Source organism: Sarcophilus harrisii, chromosome 1 (genome assembly GCF_902635505.1).
Source record: "Sarcophilus harrisii chromosome 1, mSarHar1.11, whole genome shotgun sequence".
NCBI lineage: Eukaryota > Metazoa > Chordata > Mammalia > Dasyuromorphia > Dasyuridae > Sarcophilus > Sarcophilus harrisii.
Genome location: NC_045426.1, coordinates 701,467,749 through 701,495,391, shown reverse-complemented (window position 1 = coordinate 701,495,391; position 27,643 = coordinate 701,467,749). Strand labels below are relative to the sequence as shown.

At 42.3% G+C, this 27,643-nt stretch overlaps 1 protein-coding gene across 4 annotated transcripts in view; it reads right to left on the bottom strand.

The window, feature by feature from the left end:
• SGSM1 (small G protein signaling modulator 1) overlaps positions 1-27,643 on the bottom strand; it is a 96,260-nt gene that overhangs the window by 30,395 nt on the left and 38,222 nt on the right. The window contains exons 3-13 of one of the 4 annotated variants that reach the window (XM_031948800.1): positions 22,267-22,342; positions 18,283-18,445; positions 17,056-17,208; positions 15,956-16,023; positions 15,361-15,506; positions 15,099-15,230; positions 11,767-11,891; positions 4,374-4,441; positions 3,241-3,404; positions 2,893-3,026; positions 597-718 (exon numbers count right to left, since the gene is read on the bottom strand). In XM_031948800.1, the coding sequence (XP_031804660.1) occupies positions 597-718; positions 2,893-3,026; positions 3,241-3,404; positions 4,374-4,441; positions 11,767-11,891; positions 15,099-15,230; positions 15,361-15,506; positions 15,956-16,023; positions 17,056-17,208; positions 18,283-18,445; positions 22,267-22,342 (1,351 nt within the window). The remainder of the gene's footprint in view (positions 1-596; positions 719-2,892; positions 3,027-3,240; positions 3,405-4,373; positions 4,442-11,766; positions 11,892-15,098; positions 15,231-15,360; positions 15,507-15,955; positions 16,024-17,055; positions 17,209-18,282; positions 18,446-22,266; positions 22,343-27,643) is intronic. The other 3 variants (XM_031948798.1, XM_031948797.1, XM_031948799.1) reach the window with 3 other exon arrangements.

Genomic DNA, 27,643 nt, shown 5'->3' with positions numbered 1-27,643 from the left:
CCGGATTAAAAGGATAAAAGGGCACTTGGACAGAAGGTTCTAAAAGCAAAGATGATCCTTTCTCAGGATTCTATCCTGTGGTCGGTGAGGTCAAGATAACCCCAGATCATACCCAGGTCATGAACCATCTTAAGTCTAAATAATATATAACAAGATGTTAGAGCTGGAAGGGCCATGAATGATCATCAAATTCAACTACTTAATTTTACAGATGGGGAAACTGAGGCCCAAAGAGAGGAAGAGACTTGCCTAAACTCCCACAGTGAGTAAGTAGCAAAGTAGGGACTAGAACCCTGGAGCTTCTGATTCATAATTAAGTATACCTTCCACTCTCCCATGCAAATGTCCATGAGTAAGTCAACTGACTTTCTAGGTCTTGATTTCCTCCCCTATAAAATGATGGTGTTTGGTATATGTGGCTAGAAGGTCCCTTTCAGATATAAATCCATGATCCTGTGACCCTGAGAAGGGCAAGCTGACCACATGACATCATTCCATCCCATAATCTATCTTGCTCAGGAATGGAATCCAAATGACAACATGGCTGAGGTTGATGAGCACCAAGATGGGAGCTAAGGAGGGAACCAGAACATTACTGGGGGGGAGTGATTCTGTGTCCAGCAGGGTGGTAACAGTAGCCCCTCCAGCGGGAATGGACAACTGCCCCATGGCCATCACGACCATGGTCCGGCCCACCGGGAACACCATCCAAGCCGATCTCGAAGAGGCAGGGGGAGGCGGAGGTGAGCACTCTGTGGGAACTTGAGACACGGTTTTAAAAGGAAAAAGAAACAAATGGGTGAGGTGACGGCTCTGGGGAAGGAAAGAAAGTAAACCAGTCCCAATCCTAGATTCTATATACGTTAACTTTTCCTCTATGATCAACTCTGAAGCCCTTTCTTCTGGTTCTAAATGAGGACTCTGTCTGAAGGTAATATTATAGAGGATGATGGTTTCATGAGCTCAGAAATTTGAACTAAATTTATATTATTATATTAAATATATTAAATTAAATATATTATATTAAACTTATATAATATTTAAATATTATATTCAACTATAGATAATCAGGGGTCCTCAAACTTTTAAAATAGGGGGCCAGTTCACTGTCCCTCACATTATTGAAGGGCCGGACTAGTAAAAACAAAAACTTTGTTTTGTGGGCCTTTAAATAAAGAAACTTCATAGCCCTGGGTGAGGGGGATAATTGTCCTCAGCTGCTGCATCTGGCTCGAGGGCCATAGTTTGAGGACCCCTGCTCTAGATCAACCCCTTCATCTTACAGATGAACAAACTGAAACCCAGGGAGGAAGTGACTTGTTCAATGGCACTGGTGGCAGATTTAGGATCCAAATATACTTCATCTAGTCCAAACCCACACTATTCACCTACTATGTCTGCTTTGCTATATATGACAACACTCTACGGCACTGCCCTGAGGAGAGGCCGGACAGAGGTCATCCTGACAAACTTGGGCAAAGTGATGTGATCCCTTCTGATGTGTCAACCATGTGACTTAATTAAGTGGATTATGACAAGGCTCTAAGTCTGGAGCCAGAGGGGACTTTATAGATGATCTGATCTAACTCCTTTGTTTTACAAAAAGAGAAACTGAGGCTCAAAAAGTGAGGTCAAGCAAGGATCTCCTCCCTCCAAATTCAGCGCAAATTCCTTTACCTCAAACTCCTAGCCTAGTCCCACCATGAAGAACTAAAGTTATTATTTAGGACATTCTGCTTTCTAAACTCAAGTATATATAGAATTTAAGTAACAGAGAGAAAGGGGACCTCAAGCAAAAAGATAAAATGTTTTTCTCTATAGAGTTTTGTTATTGTTCTGTCATTTCAGCCCATGTCTGACTATTTATGACCCCATTTGGGGTTTTCTTGGTGAAGATGCTGGCGTGGTTTGCCATTTCCTTCTCCCGCTCATTTTACAGATGATGAAACTGAGTCAGAGAAGGTTAGGTGACTTGCCCAGGGTCACATATCTAGTGTCTGAGGACAGATTTGAACTCAGGAAGATGAGTCTTTATCCACTTTATCCACTATGGCTCCATCTAGCTTCCCTCAGAGAGTAGCACACATTAAGAAACACTGAGCTGATCATTGAACTATTTGATCCTTTTAGATTCTCCCCCTGGGCCAAGGGTAGCAGGGAAGACGGGTATAGCCCAGAGAGTAGGGGATTGTGTTATACATATGGATCAGTCCATCCACTGAGCTCATACAAGAAGACTTGAGCTCTGAAGTTTGCAGAACATATAAGAATTTAGGCTTCCCCTTTTGGAGAACAACAGTCTCAGTCACACCAAAATGAGGCATCTGAAGCGAACTTTAGTTACAGGAGATATAACCCAGAGATTATTGTGCCATTGAGAGACCATAAAACTATCCTCTGCTCATAGATTTCTTAAGCATTGACACTCTGGAAATAATAAAGCGATACAGAAATCTGAGCCATCAGCACGATCAGTGTTGTTATAATAGTCAAGGGCTAAAATAATGAAATGTTAAAAAAGAGCTTCCATCACCGACAGGGAAGTTTCATCTCGGTGATGTATTACACCGTCCTTGGATGATGGCCATGTTTTATCATGAGAAGTCACATGTAGCTTAGAATTGGAGACCTGGGTTTGAACCTCCATAACTTGTATGACCTTGTATGACAACTCAAGTGTCCCTTACGTCTCAAGATGGATGACTATGATTCCACAATCTTAAGGGGACGAAGGTAAAAGAGGCTAATAGATCTGACAAGGTCACTGGCTAGTGGCTGAGTCAGGAGCACAAACCCGGACTCTGAGCTCAGTTCTCCTCCTACCTGAGCACCACCTGGGTGGGTGCCCCAATGCCGTCCCGTCGGTAATAGCCCAGCGGGACACAAATACACTCACCGAACTCCGACTGCATGCCGGGGTAGATAATTCTGAAGACGTAATCCGTGGCTTCGTCATCTTCCTTATCGGATGCAGATTCTGAGGAGCCTTGAGGACTTCGCTTTCGGAGCTTTGGAAACACTTTGCCCTACAGGAAGAGGTTCCCATCCCAATATACTGAACACTTAGTTCCTCCTTCTCCACGCCACTCCATGGGCCAGAATGACATGCACCAAGGGCCCTGACACACATGGCATTTCCCTGGGAAAGAGGAACAACTCCCAGTTTCCTCTCCTCCCCTTTCCCTCTCTGCTTCAGTGACTGGGATCAAAACGCCTCCCCACATGCCGGGGGCTTCTTACCTTCCCTCGCTGGGACCACAGGGGTGGGTCCAGTTGGCCGTGGGGCAGCAGCCCATTCTCCAGGCATGAGAGAAACTGCAGCAGATGACCCCCCTTGGGAAACCGGAACGGGGGCCTCTGAATCCCATCCTGGCTCACTAACACCACCGTCCCACCACTGTCTACTATTGACAACACAAAGCCAGAGAAGACACGGGGCGGAAATCACCCACTGGGCTGGTTACAAGAGAGCTTCCCCCCAACCCCTACCAGTCCCACACCCATTTAAACACAAGTGCCTCCTTGGACCAATCCATCCAGAACCTTCTCCAGATCAAATCCCAAGCTTGGCTCCCTCACCCAGTCAATGTGTCAATCAACAAACACGAATTAAGTGCCTACTACTTATTCATGCTATTATGCCAGACAATGGGAATACAAAGAAAAAAGGGCAAATCATCCTGACTCTTAAATAGTTTGCATTGAGTAAGTGTGTGTGTGTGTGTGTGTGTGTGTGTGTGTGTGTGAAAACAATATGTGCACATGAGGGTACAAATGGACAGACATTTGGAATGGATTTAGGATCACAGACTTTCAGAGGCCTATGTCTGTCTGTTTGTCTTTCTATTTATCCTTCCTTCCATCCATCCATCAACCATCTATTTTTTCTTCCTTCTATCCATCCATCATCCATCCATCTATCCATTCATCCATCCATTTTTCTTTCCATCCATCATATCTATCTGTCTATCTATCCATCCATCTGCCCACCTATATCTCTATCCTTCTTGTCTAGATGTCTATCTAAAGTGCTTTGCGAATTTTAAAGTCCAATATAAGCACTAGCTATTATTATTATTAGCATGTATTAAGGTAATGTGCACAGTGGATTTGGAGGACCTGGGTTAGAATTTTCACTGTTTTTTCACTACTGAGTGATCTTGAGATGATCTTAAATTCCCTAAGTCTCAACTTTTCCCCCCACAAAACAGAGGAGTCCTGGGACACCCTTGAGTTCAGATCTAAAATCTTGACATCCTAGAAAAGGAAGCGGCCAAGGACTCTATCAGGAAGCCTGGGGCCCCAAGACAAGAAGTCAACACAGCTCAGCTGGATTTCGGGTCCCAGCGCCACCTCCTCCAGGCAGCCCTTACCCTGCTGATGGCAATGCAGATAGACAATCTCCTCCAGGCGGATGGTCATGGCGTAGTCCCAGTATACACTGAAAGAGGAGAAGGGCCCAGGCAGAGATGTCAGCCATTATGGACTAGGATAAAATCACTGTGGATTTTCCCAAGTCCCCTCTGCCCCCAAAACAGGAAGGAAGGTGAAGAACAGCTGCTTGGAGAGAAATATTGCCCCAGGCCCCATCCATCATCCTTTTATGTCTCCCACCAGAGCCTTGGACTTTATGCTGGGGTCTCAGACCTCCAAGAAATGAGTCTTATGTTCCTACAATCAGGGCTCCATGCCTCATCCTGGCTATCTCCTCCCCATGCTATTCTATGCTCACAAATATCTCCCCCATCCCCCCAGTCTTCCTTTATATGTGTATTGTCATTGTTTTAGACAATTTTCAGTCATGTCTGACTTTTCCTGACCCTAACTGGAGTTTTCTTGGCAAAGTTATTAAAGCAGTTTGCCATTTCCTCTTCAGTTCATTTTACAGATGAGTCAATTGAGGTAAATAGGGTGAAGTGACTTACCCAGGATCTTTCCCTACTAAACAGTAAGCTCTTTAAGGACAAAGACTTTTTTCCTTGTATTTGTAACCTAACAAGTGTTATTATATATATATATATATATATATATATATATATATATATATATATATATATATATATATATATATATATATCTGTCTCTGTCTCTCTGTGTGTCTGTCTCTCTTATTTCCTTCCATCTCTCTGTCTTTGTCTCTCAGCCTATCTCCCATTGTCTCTGTCTCTCTCTGTTTCTCTTCATCTCTCTACCTCTGTTTCCCTCCGTCTGTCTCTGCCTCTTTCTATGTCTCTGTCTCCATGTGTCCCTCCATTTCTCTGTCTCTGTTTCCTTCTGTCTCTCTTTGCCTCTCTCTCCCTGTATTTCTGCCTCTCTCCCCCTCTGTCTCTCTGCCTAATTCTATTTCTGTCTCCCTCTTTCTGTTTCCTTCTATATCTGTCTCTGTCTCTCTACCTATCTCCCTCTGTGTCTCTGTCTCTTTCTATCTTGCTATCTCCCTCTGTCTCTATTTATATCTTTCTATCTTCTTCTGTCTTTCTGTCTCTTTGTACCTTGCTATCTCTCTCTATCTCTGTATCTCTGTCTCTTTCTATCTTCTTCTGTCTCTCTTTGCGTGTCTATGTCTCTACTCGTCCATTTCTTGCTCTGTGAACTAGGGAAGTTGGACAGATGGTCTGAGCATCCTCCCAGCTGTAAATCTCTGATCTTGCGTCCACTCTCTGATTCTGGGTCCTGAGTCACTGCCTCAGTTTCTCTGCACAGTCGATAACATTTACTATGTGCTAGCACTGGGGGAAATCTGTGAGATGGCCATTCTAGATGGTCTCCAAGACTCCTTCAATCTCTCAATAGTCGGGTTGGTCCAGCAGTTGACTAAAGTTCTTTCTGACTCGAGATGCTGAAGTCTGGAGACTTTGGTGTCTCCTGACAATTCCTGGACGCCGAGTTTGGTTTTTAAGATGGGATTTTTGATCAGGATTGTTTCTTCTCCACAGGAACATTGACTGGCTTACTGCCCCTGGTCTGTAACCCTCCTCGGGCCATTTTCTAGCTTTACCTTCTCAAAACAGGGCTCCCAAGCAATTCATGCCCTGTGATTTCTGAGAGAGATGGAATGGGAAAAGGAGGCACAGGAAAGGCTCTTCTATGGAAGCAGAACATCTCCAGGGCAGGGAAAAGCCAAGTTATCTCTGGTGGAGGCAGGCATTTTAGTGACTTGCCCAGCTAGCTTGGAAGAAATGGCTCCAGCATTGCTTGTCCCCAGATTACCAGCAGAGGGCAATAGCAGCCAACAATGAAGGTGAAGTTCCTTAAGTTGGACTTGATTCAGAGATCTAGAAACTGGCTTTAAATCCAGTCTCGAACACTTACTAGCTGGGTGACTTAACCTCTCTGGGCCTCAACTTCCCCAGCTATGAAACAAAAGTGTCGGACTAAATGACTTCTAAAGTTTCTTCCTTTAAATTTAAAGGAATATTAAAAATCCTTTAAATCTATAACCCAAAGTAGGAACAATGATTGAAAACTACCAAGGGACAGATATAGGCTGGAGGTAAAGAAAAAATGACCTACTAAGTTGAGCTGTCTTAAAGTGGATTGGCTGCCTCAGAAAGTGGTGAGATCTCCCTCATCGGAGATCTACAGGCAAAGGCAAGAGGACCCACTTGTCGGGTTTATTTTAGAGAGTCCCGTTTGAGTGTGGGTTGGGCTGGATGGCAACTGAGATGCCTTCAAGCTCTGGGATTCTGTGAGTCACTCACTGGGGAGTCACTTGCCTGCAGAGGGCCCCATTAAGAGATGACCTCGGCAAGGGAAGCTCTAGGTAAGCCTTGCTGAAATACATTTTCCAGGTCATCTCCAGACCAAGACCGAGAAAGGGAAAGTGATAACAAGGGATCTGTCCTAAATCCACAGTTGGTGATAACTGGAGGCCAGGGATAATTTTTTCCCAGTGGGGCCTTACTCTCATCCCCTCCCAAAATATGGAATATGAGAACTTGAACTGGTAAACGAAGCTGTTTGGGAGGGATTCAATGAGGGAACAGGCACCTAAATGGCAGCTCTGAACTGAGAAGACCCGAGTTCAAATGCTATTTCTGACAATAGCTGTATGACTTTGAGCAAGTCGGTTTCTGGCCCTGACTCTTCACTTGTAAAATGACAGACTTGGACTTCAGTCCTCTCGAGGTCCTTTTCAGCCCTGAATCTAGGAGCCTAGAAATTTCTTCTATGACTAAATGGAGCATGTTCTGCCCAGTCTAGCATCTCGGACACCGCCATGTATACAGGAGACCCTCAACAACCACTTCTCATGGAGACATGGAATGAGGAAGGGGCAGCTGGGAACAGTGGAGGGCTGGGACTGAATTCATTCAGTGCTTCCCCATCAGGACACCTGAGTGAGGATCAAAGGAGGGCAAGGAAAACAGAAAACCAAAATTTAAAATTAGATTAGATTACAGATCAAACTTCCCCTTCCAAAACCTGTTAGCCCAAGTAAAAGAGCCCATGTGCATCTTATGATGATCTGGGGAGAAGAGAAGATTATAGATTTAGAGGTAGATAAACCACAGAGACAAGTGACCAATTGACTCATGTTATAAATGTGACTTGTTCAGGGTCACACAGCTATAAAGCGACTAAGATGAGATTTGAATTGAGGTCTTCCTGAATTCAAATCCAAAGTTTTTTTCACCACACCACAAGAGATGGGGGACAAACGGATGTATGGATTTTAAAGGTGACTGTGACGCATCCCAGTTTCCTTCTGGCTTACGTTCTTGGATGCTCCCAAAAGAATGGCAAAGGAACACAGTTACTATGTCTGTTCCCTACTTTAAGTCATGTCTATTGAGGCAGCTAGATGACACAGCAGATAGAAAGCTGAACCTGGAGCCAGGGAGATACAAATTCAAGTCTGACCTCAGAAATTTCCTAACTATGTGACCCCAGGCAAATCACTTACCTGATATCTGCCTCAGTTTTCCAACTATAAAATGGGGATAATAATAATAATCCTTATCTTCTAAGGTTGTTGTGAAGATAAAATAATATTTGTAAAGGTCTTTGTAAACCTAATGTACTATGTAAATATTAGCTATCATTATAATATATGATTCTCCCCCCAATAAGATGTGGTAGAACTTCAGGTCTTTGAGACAGCTTCCTCATCTGTAAAATAGGGATAAAACCTATCAATGAATCAACAAGCATTTATTAAGGGCTGTGCCAAAGGATTAGAATATAAAGAAAAAGGAGAAGCCTGTGCCTGCCCTCAATGAGCTTATAGTTTAATAGAGGAGACAATTCCTACTTACCTCCCAAGGCTGGTATAAAAATCAAATGAGATAATGTATATAAACTGCTTTGCAAGCTTTAAAATGCAAGGCAGTATGGAATAGCACCTTTAGGAAGACAAGTGTTCAATCTTCCCTCTGTATGACTCTGGACAAGTCACTTAATCACTTGAGAACAGAGGCAAGTTTCTAATGGCTCTTAAGTTTTGGGGAATAAAATAATAAAATAAAAATAGAATAGTAAAAATAAAAATAACTTTGTGCCAGGTCTTATGTTAGGCACTTTCCAATGTCCCTGGGAGGTAGATGCTATTATTATAATGCCTATTTTACAGATGAGGAAACTGAGGCAGACAATTCAAATGACTTCTTTAAGTTCACTATTCTGCATTGGAAGAAATTTCTTCATTGGATCAATGAAATCCTAGATACAGACCATCCCTTCCTCCAAAAAGTTTCTTAAGAACACTGACCTAAATCAGAAGAACTAGGTTCCATTCCTGGTCCTATCAGTAGCATGTACTAGGTAATGCACTTCTCTGGATCTCAGTTTTCCTCATCTATAAAAGGGTCTCTGAAAAAAGGCCTGAAGCTTCAAAATTTCTAAGATTTTCTCCCCCTGCTAAGGTCTACCAAGTTATTTTTAAAATTTAAATTAATTTAATTTTTATAACAGCTTTTTATTTTTCCAAATGCACAGTTTTCAAGATTTACCTTTGCAAAACCTTAGGTCCCAAATTTTTCTCTCTTCCTTCCCCCTTCCTTTTCCTAGACAGCAAGTAATCCAATATAAATTAAACATGTGCAAGTCTTCTAAACATATTTCTATATTTGTCATGCTACACAAGAAAAGTCAGATCAAAAGGGGAAAAACATAAGAAAGAAAAAAAAACAAGCAACTAAACAACAACAAAAAGTGAAAACACTATGCTTTGATCCACGTTCTGTCTCCATAATTCTTTCTCTAGATGCAGATAGCTCTGTCCATCACCTATCTATTGGAATTGTCTTGAATCACCTCATTGTTGAAAAAAGCCAAAGTCTATCACAGTTTTTCATCGCACAATCTTGTTGTTACTGTATATAATGTTGTTACTTCGGCTCATCTCACTCGGCATCAGTTTATGTAAGTCTTTCCAAGCTTTTCTGAAATCAATTTGCTCATCATGTTTTGTGGAACAATAATATTCCATAATATTCATATACTTTATTCAGCCATTGCCCAACTGATGGGCATCCATTCAGTTTCCAGTTTCTTGCCACTACAAAAAAGACTAATACAAATATTTTTGTACATGTGTGTTTCTTTCCCTCCTTTATGATCTTTTTAGGATACAGGCTCAGGAGAGACACTGCTGGATCAAAGGATATACAAGTTTGATAGTCGTTTGGGCACAATTCCAAATCGCTCTCCAGAATGGTTGGATCATTTTACGACTCCACCAACAATGCATCAGTATCCCAATTTTCCCACATCCCTCCAATATTTATTATTATCTTTTCCTGTCATCTTGGCCAACCTGAGAGGTATGAAGTGGTACCCTGAAGTTGTCATAATTTGTATTTTTCTCATCAAAAGTGACTTAGAGCATTTTTTTCATATGACTAGAAATGGCTTTAATTTTTTCATCTGAAAATTGCCTGTTCATATCCTTTGACCATTTATCAATTGGTGAATGGCTTGTATTCTTATGAACTGGAGTCAATTCTCTATATATTTTAGAAATGGGGCCTGCCAAGTTATAAAAGGCATAATAGCTAGTACTCTAGGTCCCCTAATTTGAAAGGTAGTATGGTGTGGTGGATAGGGCAGTGAACTGCTCAGATACTTAACTAGCTGCATGACCCCTCAGAATATCACTTAATTTCTCAGTCTCATTTTCCTCACCTGTAGAAGGAGGAGATTTGACTTAATGAACTCCAACTTCTCATTTCAAATATATGAGTTTATGGAGGAATATCACTCAATAAGGAAAAATCTAATAGCCTCTCCTGAGAATTGGAAAAGGCAAGAGGAGAAGAAGAAAATAGAACAATCTGTAGCCAATCATGGCTGTTACACCTGTCATTACGACCCCAAACTCCCTGTACCTATGGGAACTCCTGAGATTCTATGCATTCTCCCCATCCTGGTACTCCAATTTTCACTGAATATCATTTATTCAAGGATGGAATCTTTGCAGCTGGAAAGAGGCTGCAGGGGATGAGAACACTCATTAGACCAATGTTAGATCCCACTGTGTTCCCATGGGGGTCAGGGAAGAAAGAACAAGCCACAGAACAAGAGAATCAGAGATGAAGAGATCCTTATACCGCAGATCTGCTAGAATGTAAACTTCTTTCAGAGATGGATAATTTCATTCTTGATAATTTATATCCTCCAGTATCTGGCATACAGTAGGCACTAAATAATTACATGTAGATTGCTTGACAGAACATTAGAGTCGTAGAAGGGGCTTTTAGATAAAGAATGTCAGAAGTGAAAGGGATCCTAGGGATCTCTCATTTTACACAGGAAAAATAATAATAAAATCAATATTAACAATAATAAACAGAAAGTTTCTCATTTGTATAAAATAATGGGATTTGACTAGACAAAGTTCTCTCCAATTCTGAAGCCATTGAGACCTGTCATTTAGTGGTAGAACAGGGACTGAAGTCCAGCCTTCCCCCTGTCTACTCCCCCAGCAACCTTGCCTAATAGAGGTCTCAGCTAAGACAGACTCCTAAGGATCACAGGTGATGAAGATCTAGGTCAGCTCCTTGGAGGTCTCATGAGGGAGGTCACAGACACTGGCTTCTATGGAGCAAGATTCAATCTATCATCTCAGCAATAATTAGGCCCTTGTAATAACCTCTTTGGGGATAGTCTCCATTTCCTCATCAGTTAGAAGGCAGCAACATTTGGCATCTTTTTCAGAACCAAAGATCCAAATGCAGAGGAAATTTCCAGGTGCTAGAGATATTAAAATAGGCTCATATCTTTAGAACAAGAAGGGACCACAGACCTTTGTATTTTACAGAAGATGTGATTCTTTGCCCTTAATCTGGAAGAGGACCATGACATCAGGGAGGTAATATTATGACATGAATGTGAATTGGATTGGATTGAGGGGGAGTCTGGGAAGCCCCACTTTCTTCTCCAGAATCATTGGGGTCCAGTGGCCAGGTATAGGTTAGGAAGACTAAAGACGACCCTGGATGCAATGGGAGACCTTAGCCTTTTCAAGTTAAGGTCTTTAATAGGTCTCAGTTTGACTGAGGCAATACCCATTCAGAGATTAAGGATAGGTAAGTTACAAAAGAGTAAACTGAGTCTGAGAGTGTTTAAGTGATTAAACACTTAGGATCACACAGCTAGTAAGTGGCTAAGACAGGATTAGAATTCAGATCTTCCTGATGCCAGCTCAGAGTTCTATCTGTAACCACTTAACTACTTTAGAATCTGGGTCTACTCCTCTATCCATCACCAAGGCTAATCCCATCAGCCCCAGGGAGATAAAGAGAATGGTCCCTTTGGATCAGTCACCTTTTCTCATAGTCCAGGTCTCCCACAGAGCCGTTCATCAGCTGGTTGGGCGTCCACTTAAGGGTCATGACATCAGCGGTCTGGTGTAGAGACAGATACCCGGGAACAGCCTCCATGTCATCCTTCTAGGAGAGGTTGGGAGAAAGGGCAACAATTGGGCATTGAATATACTGGTATAAAATGATGATGACGATAATGATGATGATGGTTATAACATATATCTAAGAGTTTTCAAAGACCTTTCCACATACTATTTTATTTGATCCTAACAACAACCCTGAGAGGTAGATGCTATTATTTATTATCTTCATTTTTCAGATGGGGAAACTGAGGCTAAAAGTGATCAAGTAACTTGTCCAAGGATCATAGAGATGGTGTCTGAGGCAGGATTCCAATTCAGATATTCCTGACTGTAGCCACTAAATTGCCTGGATCAGTACTCATTAATCAGTCACATATAATTTTTCAAAGTAACTTACATGTGAGGAACTGTCTGAGGTGCTAGAGATACTAAGACAAAGAATGAACTAGATCTTGCCCTCAAGGAACTTATTTTCTATTAGCAGAAACACAAAATAGGGTTTTTTTTGGGGGGGGGGATTGGTAACTTGTAATTTCACTAGTTTTGGGACTTCCCAATGAGGAAATTCTCTAGCAATGCAGGGCAGCACCTCCTAGTCTTGGAGAGTTCCCTAGGAGGCAAAGAGAGGTTAAAAGATTTGTCCGGAATTATATAGCCAGCAAAGACTCAAAGCCAGATCTTCCTGGCTTAGAGACTGGTTCTCAGTTCAGTTTGTTAAATACAAAGTATAAACCAAGTAAATACAAAACCATTTCAGGGTGGGGGGAGGTGAAGGAGGCTCCAGAAAGATTTCATGTAGGATATAATGATCCATTGTATTGAAAAACGCTCTCCACCACAGACAGAGAGAGAACTAATGAGCTCTGAGCGCAGATGGAAATAGATTTCTTTCATTTTCTTGGTTTTGTTAGTGCATTTTCTTTTGTGACACGGCAAATATGGAAATTTGTTTTGCGTGACTTGACATGTGTTATCGATATTATATTACTTGTTTTCTTAAAGGATGAGGGAGAGGTGGGAATAAGGGAGAGAACTTGGAGCTCAATTTTTAAAAAATTAATGCTAAAAATAAATATAATTTTAAAAAGGCTTCACGTGGGAGGAGGTGTTTGGGTCAAACCAGAGAGTCGAAGAGGCAGAGGGGAGAAAGGAATGGGCTGTCATGGCTGGCAGGGTCAGGTAGTACATAGTGATCCAGAAAGGAGCCAAAAAGGTGAGGGTTTCATTCTGACACATACTGGTTAAGTGACTCTGAAAAGGTCACATCTCAGTGTCCCGAGTGATTCTCTATGACTATTTGCCATAAACAGATCACTCATCCAAATCAGTAGAATGAATTTCCACTCAGAATTTTCTACAGATATGAAAATTCAGGTTTTGATGAATAATAATTGCTATTTGTCTAGCGGCTCGCCCAGGATCACACAATTTTCTTGTTTCAAGAAGCCTCCAGTCCCCATAAGATTTCCTTATGACCATAGGATCGTTGAGTTGCCATCTAGTCCAACCTCCTCATTTTATAAATGGGGAAACTGAGGCACAGAGGGATTAAGTGAATTTATTCAAAGTCATACAGCTAAGATCATAGGAGCATAGATTTAGAGTTGGCAAGGACTTTACGGGCCATTTAGCCCAATCCCCTAGTTTTATAGATAAAGGAGTTGAAATCTAGGGAAGTGAATGGCTTGTCTGAGATTGAACAGATTGGAAATGATTCTAGGAGCAGGATTTGTTTCCAAATTCAATGCTCCCTCCCCTCCACTGAGGCCGTCTCCCTCATCCCCTGCCTGGCTGTACCAGCAGTAACCAGAATTGATGGTTCTGCCTATCCCGCTCCCTGTGCCTGCCAATTTCAGTGAGAAAGACCCAGAAGCAGTCCTCAGGGTTTCCATGGTTACGGTAGCTCTTGACAACTAAGGCCAGGCAACAAGATGAGAGCCTCGTTCATCAAGAGGCACGTTTCAAGACCCTGCTGCTCCAGGAGGGCGAGACACAATCACACAATTTTCTTTAGCCCAGCTAAGGAGCTGAGCCTCAGGGAGTCTTTGGGGCTGGAAATCAGGGCTCTCTCAATAGATACAAAGGAGGAGAACGTGGGAGTCTGTGGGTCGGTTGGGAAGAGACAGGACGAGGAGGAGACAGTCGGTGTGACCAGTGAAGAAAAACAGAAGAGACGCTGGTTTTAGGGTCAAATGGCCTAAGATTACAGAATCCCAGGGTTGGAAGGGACATAGAAGTTCGTGGTTCAATATTCTGTCAGTTGTTCCCAAGCAATGGCAACGACGAATCAGAAAAAGGCAAAAAATTGGTTCTTGCCTTCAGAGAGCTCACCTTCTGATTGGGGGAACAACGTATCTAAATACATCCAAGATCCAAACAGCAGAGAAGAGAAATTATCTTATAGGGGAGGGCAGCTAGGTGGCCTTGTAGTGCATAGAGCATAGAGCCTTCCTTAACTCAAATATGGTGTCAGACACTTATTAGTTGTGTGATTTTAGGCAAGTCACTTAGCCCTGTCTGTCTTAATTTCTGTATCTGTAAAATGAGCTGGAGAAGCATAATGCAAATCACTCCAGTATCTTTGCCAAGAAAATCCCAAATAGGGTTATAAAGAGTCAGACACGCCTGAACAAAAACAAACCAATAAATAAATAAGTAATTAACTTAAACTTAAACTTTAAATTAAACTCTATCTCAATTTCTGTATCTGTAAAATGATCCGGAGAAGAAAATGGAAAACCACTCCAGCATCTTTGCCAAGAAAATCCCAAATGGGGTCATAAAGAGTCAGACACAACTGAACTAAAACAAACCAATAAATAAATAAGTAAATTTAACTTAAACTTTAAACTAAACTCTATCTCAATTTCTGTATCAGTAAAATGATCTGGAAAAGAAAATGGAAAACCACTCCAGCATCTTTGTTGAGAAAATCCCAAATGGGGTCATAAAGAATCAGACACGACTAAACAAAAACAAACCAATAAATAAGTAAAATAAATAAATAGGAAACTACTTAATGAAATAAAAATAATTTAATTAAAATAAATAAATAGAATGTTAAGTTAATTTGTTCCAAAGACTCTTGTTTCATGGAATCCTGAATGGCAACCAGATTCCAGGATCAACTGAGATGCAAGGGGAACAATACCAACAGCAGCAAGCAACCAGAAGGCAGATGATGCAACAGTGGAAGAGATCAAAGGGAAAGATCAAACGAATCCCCACCAAAGCTCAGTTTGGCACTCACCGGTTGGACCAGGACATTGTTCTTGCCATAGAGGAGAGTAGCCCGGGAGTTCTGATGCAGAGACTCCACATAATCCCGGGCAGAGAGGGAAGGCCGATCATCCATGCTGCCACTGGAATGACGTTTCTGGATCTGGGAGTATGGGGGCAGAGAGGGATGGAATGGACAGGATCTCAAGTGATGTTCTTAGCCCCAAGACCCATCTCCCTTGCCCTTTCCTTTCCTCTCATTCTCCCCAGCCTGATCCCCACATTCCACTCACACAAAGGGCTGGGCGCTTGGTGGGAGAGTCCTGGCGGAAGTGGGAGCTGTGGATCCGGTGCCGTTGGACCAACTCATCAGCTGAAGGGTCTGTCCAGAAATGGTCTGCTGTCTTCATCTTGGTATATTCCAGTGCACAGGGGCCGACTGGGGGCAAAGGGAAACATCAGAACCTAAATGACCAGGCCAGGGCCTGCTTCTCCCATCCCTTCTGCCTGGCATAGAATCCAAATATCAGATAGAGTGTAACCTCCTTGAGGGCAACTATCATTTCAGTTTTGTCTGTATCCCCGGTACCTAGCACATGATGTCTGGTACATAGGTGATACTTAATAAATCCTTATTTATTAAATTATTAAATTGAATAAGCATTTAATACGTACTTAGTAGGAGCCAGAGACACAAATCAGCAGCTCCTGTCCCCAGAGAGCTTACATTCTACTGGAGAATACGATATTTGTCAGGTACTAATAAATAAGGGTGAGGGATAAGGAGAAAGACATTTCAGAAAAGCTGTAAGTGGGCAGCCCTGAGCTGAGGTTTGAAGGAAGCTGGAGATTCGAAGGGGATAAAGAAAGATAGAGAGAGGGACTTACCTAACAAAGAAGCAAGAATGGGGCCATCGACAGGGTCCATCAAAAGAGCTTCTTTCTCGTAGTACTTACTAGCAGGAAGGGAAAGAAGGCATGAATTCAAACAGCTCACAGCAAAAGGAACAAATCCACACAACCTGCAGCATTGCCACTATCATGGTAGTGCACATTTCAGGACACTTTACAGTTTATTAAAAAGGAAATTTAAGTATATCATCTCATCTGAACCTCACAAAACTAACACTAACTATGCAAAAGGCAAAACAACACCGTCTTTGCCTTCAAGCTGCTGAACAAACCCTGAAATGCAGTTCTAAGACACGCAAACAGGTTATTCTGTCAGTTTCCTGCATGTAGAAGCAGCAACTGCAGAAGTAATCATAGGAATTTCAATATGCAATATATGGAATTGACTTCCTGCTATTTTGAGGGAACGAGCTAAAATTTAGGAAACATAAGAAGGAAAGAAATCTTTGAGAGGGTATTCAAGGCTTTCTTGCAAGATGGCTGCAAGGTCCCCTTACAAGCGTATTTCATACCACGCCTTCTCTGTTCCAAACATCGTCTCCATCTTGGTGCCTTTGCAGTGATTGTGCCTTCTTTCTCACCTCTACTCTTGGAATCCTTGGGATGGGGCCCTTGAAGACTACTCTCCAAACACATCAGTTTACAGAGGCAGAACTGACTTGCCAATAGATACCAAAGCCCAAAGTGGGCTTTTAAACCAACCCCTCCAACTCCAAAGTCCACAATCTTTTCACTGACCATGCAAAACCACCCCAGCTAGGAATCCTTCTCTGATTCCCTGCCCTGGATCTCCCTAAAACACCAGATCAGAATCTCCTGGGCCCCTCCCTCCTTACCGCAGCCCTGTATTTTCTTTTGTGCATCCAAAGTCTCTAATAAAATGTAAGCTTCTTGAGGGCGGGATCTTTGTCCTCCCAGTTCTGCTAGTTCTGCATCTGGTGTGTTGTAGGTAACTCATACATGTCAATTATGAATGTTTGCTGATTACATTGTGGGCCCAGTTTGGGGACTATCCATTGTGAAAAGTAGATTTTTCCTCCCTCCCTTCCCTATCCTAGTGCATCCCCCAGGCTCACCTGCTGTTCTCTACCAGGTAATGCACAATTTTATCCAAGACCTTTTCGAACAGGGCTGTGCGGATCCACAGGTGCTTGAGGGCCTGGGGGGACAGGTTGGGCAGCTTGGGGAGCTTCCGAACATTCTCCTGAAGTCCTTGGAGCTGGTTCCGCCTTTGGTGACAGGATCAGAGAGACTTAAGGGCTAATCTGGAAAGTTTCTCACATCTAAGCCCCAATTTGCATGACACACCCCCTCCCTTCCCAACATCCAACTCAAAATCATCTTAGTATCATAGATTTAAGGGCTACAGGAAGTCCAGCTCTCATATTTTACAGGTGAAGAAACTGAGTTTAAATCTGGCTTTGGACAAGGTGTGACTCTGGAAAAGTAATTTAACCTTTGTCTGCTTCAACTGCAATATGGAGCTAATAAAAGCATCTATCTTGCAGGATTGTAAAGCACAATTACTGGCCCTTTGTAGATGCTACATGAAGACCTATTCCTTTCCCTTTTCTATGATGTCTCTTAAAAAGACGGCCAGGACATAAAAGGGTTTGGGAGACTTGGGAACACCCAGATATAAAATTGGCAATGTGAAGATGGAAATCCCTTCCTAGCAAAGGAAGAGGAACCCCCCCCCCCCCCAGTGAAAACTAAGAGAACAACAATGCAAGTACCCTTGGGAAAGATGAAACAGGAACTCTTTCAGATTAAGGTGTGAATGACTTATCAATTCTCAAAAAAAGAGAAGAGGAGTTATTATGTGAGATTGTAAACTCTCTAAGCACAGAGCCCTTGTCTTTAAATTTTTTATTTTATTTTTAATCAATAAGTATTTATTTTCTCTCCTTCTCCTTCTCCTTCCACCAAGCAGGGAGAAGGGGAGGCAGGGTAGAAAAGAAAAAACCAAGCCTGAAACAAATGTGTACAGTCAAGCAAAACAAATTCTTACATCGATCGTGTCAAGGATCTTGCCTCATGTGACTTTTTCTAACTTCTACTGCAGGAAGCCAGTGGATGTTTAATTAATCATGTCTGTTAGATGAACGAAAAGGCCATCTGCACTGTGGTCCTTCCCTCCTCGGTCTCGCTCAGTGAGGTGAGGAGCATCCGAGAGGGGAAAGGAGTCCTTCCACCAAAGCCGCCCATGCTCGCTTCCATCTGGTCTGACCTTGGGACACACAGGGATGGGAGAGCACCCAGAGCCATCTGTGGCTGCCCAGGCCCGCCCTCCTCTCACTCACGCGTTCTCGATCAGCTGCTCCAGGTCTTGGACCTTCCGGGAGAGCTCCTCGGCGGGGGCGAAGCTCTTACCCACCTTCATGAACAGAGCTGCGATCTTATTGCTCCGCAGGAAGCCAGCGGCCCGACGCTTCAGGCCATGGAGCACACAGGCCTCCACCGCAGCTGTGGGGGAGATGGTCATGGGGTCAGAGACGGCCAGTTAGCCCGACCCCCTCCCCTTACAGAGAGAGAAACTGAGGCTCAGAGTGATGAAGGCCTCTTGTCCGTGACATGCAGCTCTGAGCATCAGTTGAAGGGCACATTTACCCTGGAACAGAGAAGGTCTGGGGCAGGGGAGTGAGTTCAGATAGCCGAAGGTCGTGGAGGGACTGGCTCATTTTGTTTGGACCCAAAGGGCAGAGCCTCGGGTAAGGGGCTTCCGAAGATGGACATTTGGAAAAACTTCCTCCCAGTGACAGAGCTGATGGAGCTCGCCAGACCTCTGCTTCCTCGTCTGTGGAATACGGAGGCTGGACAACACGGCCTTTGAGGCCTGCCAGAAATATATTCCACAAAATATATTTTAAGTACCTACTATGTGAAACACATCATGCTAGGTAACGAAAACAAAAAGACAGGAAAAAAAAAACCAAAACAGTTTCTGCCCTCGAGAAGCTTACACTCTACGGGGGTGGGGGGGGAGAGAAACAATATGTCCTCAGATAAATAAGCATTAAATCTATTCAAAATCAGTTCCAGGTCATTTCTCAGAAAGAAGAGGGGATCAGGAAAGGCAGCATCTAACTGGAAGAAATCCAGGGAAGCCAAGAGGTAGAAAACAGGAGAGAAAATATTCCAGGCTGTACAAAGGCCTGGAGACACAGCTAACTGATCTACTAAATCCAGATGACAGATCCCAAGGGCAGGAAGGCCTCTGACCCCTCTGGGAAGGAGCACACTCCCAGCACCCCCTTTCCCCCTTCCTAACAACTGAGCAGATCCTTCCTTCTACTCACTCCTCCCAACACCTCCCACCCCCAACCCATAAAACCAAATGCCATGAAGTTGCTCAGACCAAACAGTGCCCAGGTTAAGTGGAAACGGCCCATCTGCTTGGCTCTTCCTATTAATAAAGCATGTCTGGTGCCCCTGGGCCTCTGGCTGATCACTGATGGGTAATTTGAGGGCAGAGGCCTCCGGCTTTATTCCCCTAACAGAACATTACAAGCCACTGCTTGGCTCTGGCCTACAAAAGGCTGCCACTGATAGAGGAGGGCCAGGGATGAATGGTCGGCCCCGGGGAGAGCAGCCGATAGACTCCCTCCTGCCTTTCTGCTTTTAGGAAAAGCATCACGTCTAATGGAGAAGTGGTCACGTTCTCCCATAGCCAGACACTGCAGCTCTCAAATCACCAGCAACCAGGAAGGCTGTTTGCATAGATATTATATATATACATATATATAATTATAGATGCATATGAGTGTGTATATATATATAATATATACATGAGACAGAAAGGGAGCAAAAGAGACACATGAGGAGAGAGAGATGGAAAAGACAGAGGAGAAGAGAGAGAAAAAGAAAGAGAGAGAAGGAAAAAGAGAAGAAAAAGAGGAAAGAAAGAAGAAAGGAGAAAGAAGGGAGGAGGGAGAGAGATAGAAAGATAGGAGATAAAGAAGAGAAAAGAAAAAAGAGAGGAAGGAAGGAGAGGGAAGGAAAGGAAAGTGAGGGCAGAGAAGAGATAGAGACAGAGAGAGAAACAGAGAGAAACACACACAGATTGAATTGCAAAATTCACTGGGCAATTGACTGAGAACAGGGACTTCACAGGTTCAAAGCTAAATGGACTTGTTAGCTTTCTGAAGTCAGGCACTGCCCAGCTTGGTCACAGCTACCAGAAAAGGTAACTTGTCCAGCCAGTTGGTCAGTGTAAAATTAGAGAGAGACAAGATGGTCCTAGGGTCCATTTAGCCTAAGATCCAAGACTTCTCCCATCAGAAAACTGAGTGCTATAGCCACTCCAGTGCACTATGTGCTAAGGACTGGCTGGAAGGCCAGGGAAGCCTTGGAGGGCCTTGCAAGTCTCTTCTCCCCGCCCCCCCTCATCAGAGTTCTGCTGATTTTGAAGTCGAGAGTCACCAGCTTCAGCCAAACAGCTCAATTCCTCTAGAAAGGAAGAGCAGAGAGCAAATTCTTGGCCTCCCTGACCCCCCCAAGTTCCCATCCTGGGGTCTCCTGCAAGAGGCCCACAGACTCCTCTCCTGTAACAATGATGAAAACATCTCAATGTATGTTCTAACACAGAGTCATAATTTACCAGCAGCACTTAATAAGGACAAGGTAGGACCACTGGGGTCTCATCCTAAATTGTGCCTAACTGCTCATTCATCAGGTACCTTTACCAGGTAACATCTGGGGGAGGAAGGCGAGCCAGTCAGTCCTGTCTTAAGGTTCTAATGGACAAAAGGGTCTTGTAAGTGACAGCAAAGCACGCTGGTCTGGTAATATCATAGTCTCTCAGAGATGGAAGTTACTTTAGTGACTTTCTAGTCCATACTACTACTACTACTACTACTACTACTACTACTACTACTACTACTACTACTACTACTTTTACTACCACCCTACTACAATTACTACTACTACTACTATTACTCTACTACTACTTACTCTTCCTCCTCCTACTTACTACTACTACTACTACTACTACCCTACTACTTACTACTATTACTACTATTACTCTATTACTACTTACTCTTCCTTCTTCTACTTTCTACTACTACTACTACTACTACTACTACTACTACTACTACTACTACTTTTCTGGAAGTGAGATTTCACATTCACGACCATTCTTACATAGCCACTGTGCTCTCAAATTGTTAGCAGTTAGTATAAAATGTTTGCATAGATATTATATATCTGAGATGAAGTGATTTGTAGCACAAATAGTAAGGAAGTGTGGCCAAATTTGAATTTGAGTCTTCTTGATTCCAGATCCAATACTCTAATCACTGCCACCAGCTGCCTCTTTCCCATCATTTCCAGTAAAAGACCAGACTTTTTCCCAGATAAGTTTTCTTACCATTCCTCTCCATCTGTACCTGTTATAAATTTTTAACCATATTTTTCCCAATGGCACATAAACACAATTTTTAACATTTCTTTTTCAAAAATTTGAATACCTATTTTTTTCCTCTCTCTTTTCCCTCCCCCCTTCCTGAAATGGGAAGCAATTTAATATAGGTTCTACATGTGCAATCATGCAAAATATTTCCATATTAGTCACATTGTAAAAGAAAACATAGATAAATAAATTTAAAGTAAAAAAGAATAAGCTTGGATCTATATTCAGACTTCATCAGTTATCTCTCTGGAAGTGAACAGCATTTTTCATCATGAATCCTTTTGAATTGTCTTGGATCATTTTTATTGCTTAGAATCACTAAGTCATTTACAGCTGATCCTCTACACTATTGCTGTTATTGATTGTCCTTGTGAAATTGATTTTTTGAATCTCTGTGTAATACTTTACATTGATCTTTATCCCATTTCATCTTCTTCAGCCTAAGCCAATCTGTCCAAATCTTTTTAAAACTTGACCACTGTCATCCCACTTAGCTTTGTGTCACCCGCAAATTGGCTATATTTATCATGTATGTCGTCTCTGATTTTATTTAAATCACTGGTAAACACGTGAAACAACATGAAGGCAACTTTCCTTTTCCTTACAATATCTACAGGAGTAAATAAGTACCTTCATTCCATTTTTACAACAAAGAAAACTATGGCTCAGACAGCCATCCATAGTGCTAAAGGGCAAGAGCTAGGGTTCAAATACATCATCCCTCTCCAAGTTAAGAGATGTTACCATGACATCACACCATTGCTCAAAGCTGTCATCTCAAAATCTTGAGTGAATGAAAATAAAGCATTTTCCAGTGGCCAAGATGAACCCCAAACAGGGAACTCCTTTTTCTCTAAAGGGCAGTCACTAGACTCACCACAAAATGAGATGATATGGCTACTGTCTTCATGAACAAACTTCCGGGTCACAGCCTCTTCCATGATCTGTTTTACCTATGAGACAAAGGGAACAGAGGGAAGAGCAAGCAGTTATTAAGTGTCTACTATGTTCCAGGCATTGTACTAGTGCTTTATATATATCTCGTTTGACTCTCATAATAATCCTGAGAAGAAGACGCTATTATGATTCCCATTTTACAACTGAGGAAACTGAGGCAGTCAGTGATTTGTCCAGCATCACAGTCAATGAGGGTCTTAGGTTGGATTTAAACTAAGGTCTTCCTGACTTCAAAGTTATTCCTCACAATAATTCCGAGAGGGAGATGCTACTATGATCCCCATTTTACAGTTGAGGAAACTGAGGCAAACAGAATGACTTATCCAGACAAAGTCAAAAAGGATCTTTCTGACTCCAAGATCAGTACCCTGATCACTGAACCACCTGGTTCTTTCAAAGAGATATTGGGTAGAAAATCAATAAAACCTCCACAGGGAGATGTTCTAAGACTCAGGATGAAGCTTTATAACATTCTGCTGACAATAAAAAATGTTTTGTTTCTCCCAGCCGTCTTGTGAAAAGAGGAGGAGGAAGAGGGAACAGGATGCTCACCCATGGGTTATCCTTTGTTCCTGGGAAATTAGAATAAGTCAACAAATAGAAAAACAACCACCTCGCCACTGACAATCACCTGGAGCTTGAAAGTTAGCAAAGCTTTCAGATTACCTCATTTGAACCTCATAGCAAATCTGTGAGATGGGCATAATAGGTATTAATCTTATTCTACAAATGAGGAAACTGAAGCAGGCAGAGGTGAAGTGACTTATCTAGGCCGACACAGCTAGTAAGTGCCAGAGACAAGATTTTGTATCCAGGTCTTCCTGGTTCTAGGTCCAATACTTGGAGTATAGTTGGGAGAGGGGAGATTTTAGTCAGTGGACCAGGGTTCTAACCCTCTTGCAGTCCCTTAGTAACAGTGAGACTGAAGTCCAGATGGGAACATGTGACATGGAGCAGTGGATAGATAAAGGAGACCTAGGTCCAAATTCCACCTCAGACATTTACTAGCAGTATGACTCTTGGCACTCCCTTCTCATCTCTAGGCCTCAGTTCCCTGATCTGTAAAATGTGGGGAGGTTGGGGCTAAATGGCCTCTGAGGTTCCTTTTCCCCCTTAGAATGACGATCCCCACTGGGCAAGTTCCTTCACTTCTCTGGACCTCAGTTTTCTTATCTGTAAAATGAGGCTTGAATGAGCTCTAAATCTTCTTTTAACTCTAAGGTCCTATGTCCAGAGTCACATAGGAGTGTAAGGTAGAATTTCAGACTTGACCTGCTGACTCTAGACTAGAGTCTAGGACTGTCTGCCATGTACTATTGTTTCCCAAGACTCTTTCCCCATGGGATTCTAAGAAAGAAAAACCAGAATTTTAGAAACTTAGAGTAATAGTGGGACCAAGATCTGGAAGATTTAGGGACCTAATTAATGGTGGGACCAAGATCTAAAAGATTTAGGGACCTAGACTAATAGTGGGACCAAGATCTGGAAGATTTAGGGACCTAGACTAATGGTAGGACCAAGATCTAAAAGATTTAGGGACCTAGACTAATGGTGGGACCAAGATCTGGAAGATTTAGGGACCCAGACTAATGGTGGGACCAAGATCTGGAAGATTTAGGGACCTAGACTAATGGTGGGACCAAGATCTGGAAGATTTAGGGACCTAGACTAATGGTGGGACCAAGATCTGGAAGATTTAGGGACCTAGACTTTTTTTTTTATTTAATAGCCTTTTATTTACAGGTTATATGTATGGGTAACATTACAGCTTTGACAAGTGCCAAACCTCTTATTCCAATTTTTCACCTCTTACTTCCCACCCTCTCCCCCAGATGGCAGGATGACCAGTAGATGTTAAATATATTTAAATATAAATTAGATACACAATAAGTATACATGACCAAAGTGTTATTTTGCTGTACAAAAAGAATCGGACTCTGAAATATTGTACAATTAGCTTGTGAAGGAAATCAAAAATGCAGGTGGGCATAAATATGGGGATTGGGAATTAATTAATGGTTTTTAGTCATCTCCCAGAGTTCTTTCTTCTGGGTAGCTGGTTCAGTTATTACTGCTCCATTGGAAATGATTTGGTTGATCTCTTGCTGAGGGATGGCCTGGTCCATCAGAACTGGTCATCATAGAGTATTGTTGTTAAGATATAATGATCTCCTGGTCCTGCTCATTTCACTTCAGCATCAGTTCGTGTAAGTCTCTCTAGCCTTTCTGAAATCATCCTGTTGGTCATTTCTACAGAAAAAATAATATTCCATAATATTCATATACCACAATTTATTCAGCCATTCTCCAACTGATGGGCATCCACTCAGTTTCCAGTTTCTAGCCACTACAAAGAGGGCTGCCACAAACATTCGTGCACATACAAGGGACCTAGACTAATGGTGGGACCAAGATCTGGAAGATTTAGGGACCTAGACTAATGGTAGGACCAAGATCTGGAAGGTTGGAAGATGGATCCATCCCACTGTCTCTATGATAAGCCATTTGGGCGCTGGACTTCAAGCCAAGGAAGCAATTTCACTTGCCTAAGATTACACTGGCTAAACTCCCAACCTCTCTTCTTTTTCGGGTGCATTAACCTTGAGGTGGTTATAACCTAACTACAACTGAGCAACTGTAAAGTAGCTACTCAAGCAAAATTCCCCTCCCCTGCCCTGCTGCACCTGCCTCCAGATCATCTCAGGATGGCAGAAGACTGGATTGTTCCCCCCACTCAGTCCTCGTTTTTGGGGGAGGTATCTGTGGGTTCAGTGCTCTGGTGAGTAAGAGCCCAACTCCTTCCTGTCCATTTTTGGTGGGATAGAGTGAGTCCCACAAAATATGAAGGCCTCCATGGGCTGTGAAATAGATCACAGATCTCATTTGGTGACATTTCCATAGGAGCTTAAGGGACAGATCTCAAATCCCCAAACCTCACATCAAAAATAATCTCCCAAACTCTAGCTCTCCAGGAATGGCCAGGGATCCTGGATACACACCCACACATCCCACACTTTCCCCCACACACACACCAAGTTACACGACTGATAAGAAACCTTCTAAAAAATTCAGAAATTGTTTTTTTTGCATCCCTTTCCCAGAATAATAAAAATAAATTTATTTAATAAATTTAATTAAAAAGTAGTAATAATCACTACATTTCTATAATTCTTAAAAAAAAAAACCCAAGCATTTTCTTAAAAGCAACCCTTTGAGAAATAGGAATAAAAATATAATTAACTATTTTGTTTTACAGCTAAGAAAATGAGGCTTGAGGGGCAGCTAGGTAGCGCAGTGGTTAGAGCACCAGCCCTGAAGGCAGGAGGACCTGAGTTCAAATCTATTCTAGACACTTAACACTTCCTAGCTGTATGACTCTAGGCAAGTCACTTAACCCCAACTGCCTCAGCAAAAAAAAAAAAAAAAAAAAAAAAGAAAGAAAGAAAAGAAAAGAAAATGAGGCTCAGGGAGGCCATTTAGTATGAACTAGGATTCATTCCTCCATTCAACAAGCCTTTACTAAGTTCCTGCAATCTATCAGACGCAGTGCTGGACAATGCAGACAAAGAGATAAAAAAGAAACAGATCCTGCCCTCAAGGAGCTTACATTCTATTGAGCTGGGGGGGAGGGAGGAAGAAATGCATATCCTGAAAATTAAAATAATTTCCAGGAGGGGAAGCATCCGCATCTGGGATATCACGATACATTTCATGTAGATGACATCTGAAGGAATCTAATTATTCTAAGAGGCAGAGAGAGAGAGGAAGGTGACTGGGTGTCCTGTGGGTACAAAGGAGATGGTGGATGGCACCTCGTGTATGAAGAACGATAAGTAAGTTGCTTTGCCTGGAACATGTATTATGTGTAAAGTAGAATAACGTGAAACAAGCCTGGAGGGTCAGCTGGAGCAAGATTATAAAGACTTCAAAGTAACAATAATAGCATATTATAATTATATTATTATTATATTATAATAGCCACATTTCTACAGTACCTACTATGTGCCAGGCATTGGGCTTAAGCACTTTGCAAACATGATCTCATTTAATCTTCACAACTGCCCTGTGTGGTGGTGCTATTATTATTCTCACTTTACAATTAAGAAAACTGAGGCAAAACAGGTTAAATGACCTCCCAAGGTCACACCGCTAGTGTCTAAGGTCAAATTTGAACTCGTCTTTCTGACTCTACTGTCCAGCTTGGCAGGACATTTCTACTACTACTTCTTCTATGTCTATTGCTATTATTACTACTATCACTACCACTATTACTATTACTATTGCTACTACTACTACCACATCACCAGCATTTCTACACTATGATTACTTCTGCTAGTACTATTGCTACTATTTCTATCACTGTTACTTCTTCTTCTTTTGCTACTAGTACCATTGCTATTACTACTGCTACTATTCTATTACTACTACTTCCACTACTCTGATGACTATCATTACTATTTCTGCTACTACTATCACCATCATCAATACTACAACTTTTACTATTACTACTACTACTACTTCTTCTTCTACTACTACTACTACCACCATTACTACTTTTTCTGTTTCTACTACTACTACCACCACCACCACTACCATTACTATTACTACTGCTGCTGTTAATTCTATCAGTACTACTTTTTCTAGAAATACTACCACTATTACTTCTACTTTTACTACTACAACCAACACTATTACTGCAGTTACTACTTCTACTACTCTGATGACTATCATGACAACATCTGCTATTCCTATCACCACCACTATGAGTACTACAACTTTTACTATTATTACTACTACTTCTGTTACCATTATTTCTAACTTCTACTATTACTACTGCTATTACTACTACCACCACTACTACTACTACTAGCTAACATTTATATAGTGCTTATGGTGTGCCAGGCACTGTGTTAAGTAAAAAATCTATAATTATTATCTCATTTGATCCTCACAATAATTCTAGAATATGGGTGCTATTATTATCCTCCTTTTACAGACTAGGAAACTGAGGCAAACAGGGATGACATAAAAAAGGCTCTGGGTCCATCCTGGTACATAGGACTCACAAGCCCTGCCCATGTGGGGCTGTTCCCTTTTTCATTAGCACAGCTCTCCCAATCCCACACGGACCCCTTTCCAAACCAGGAAACACCAGGACTCCTTCCCTGTTCTCAGTGTTGTTCACAATCATGTCTCCATCTGGGGTTTTCTGTTTCAGGAGGAGCCCCATACCCCCAGAAGGGCCACCTGTGCAGGTGGGGAGCTTGGGACTCCTGCAGAGCCACACAGCTGGGAGC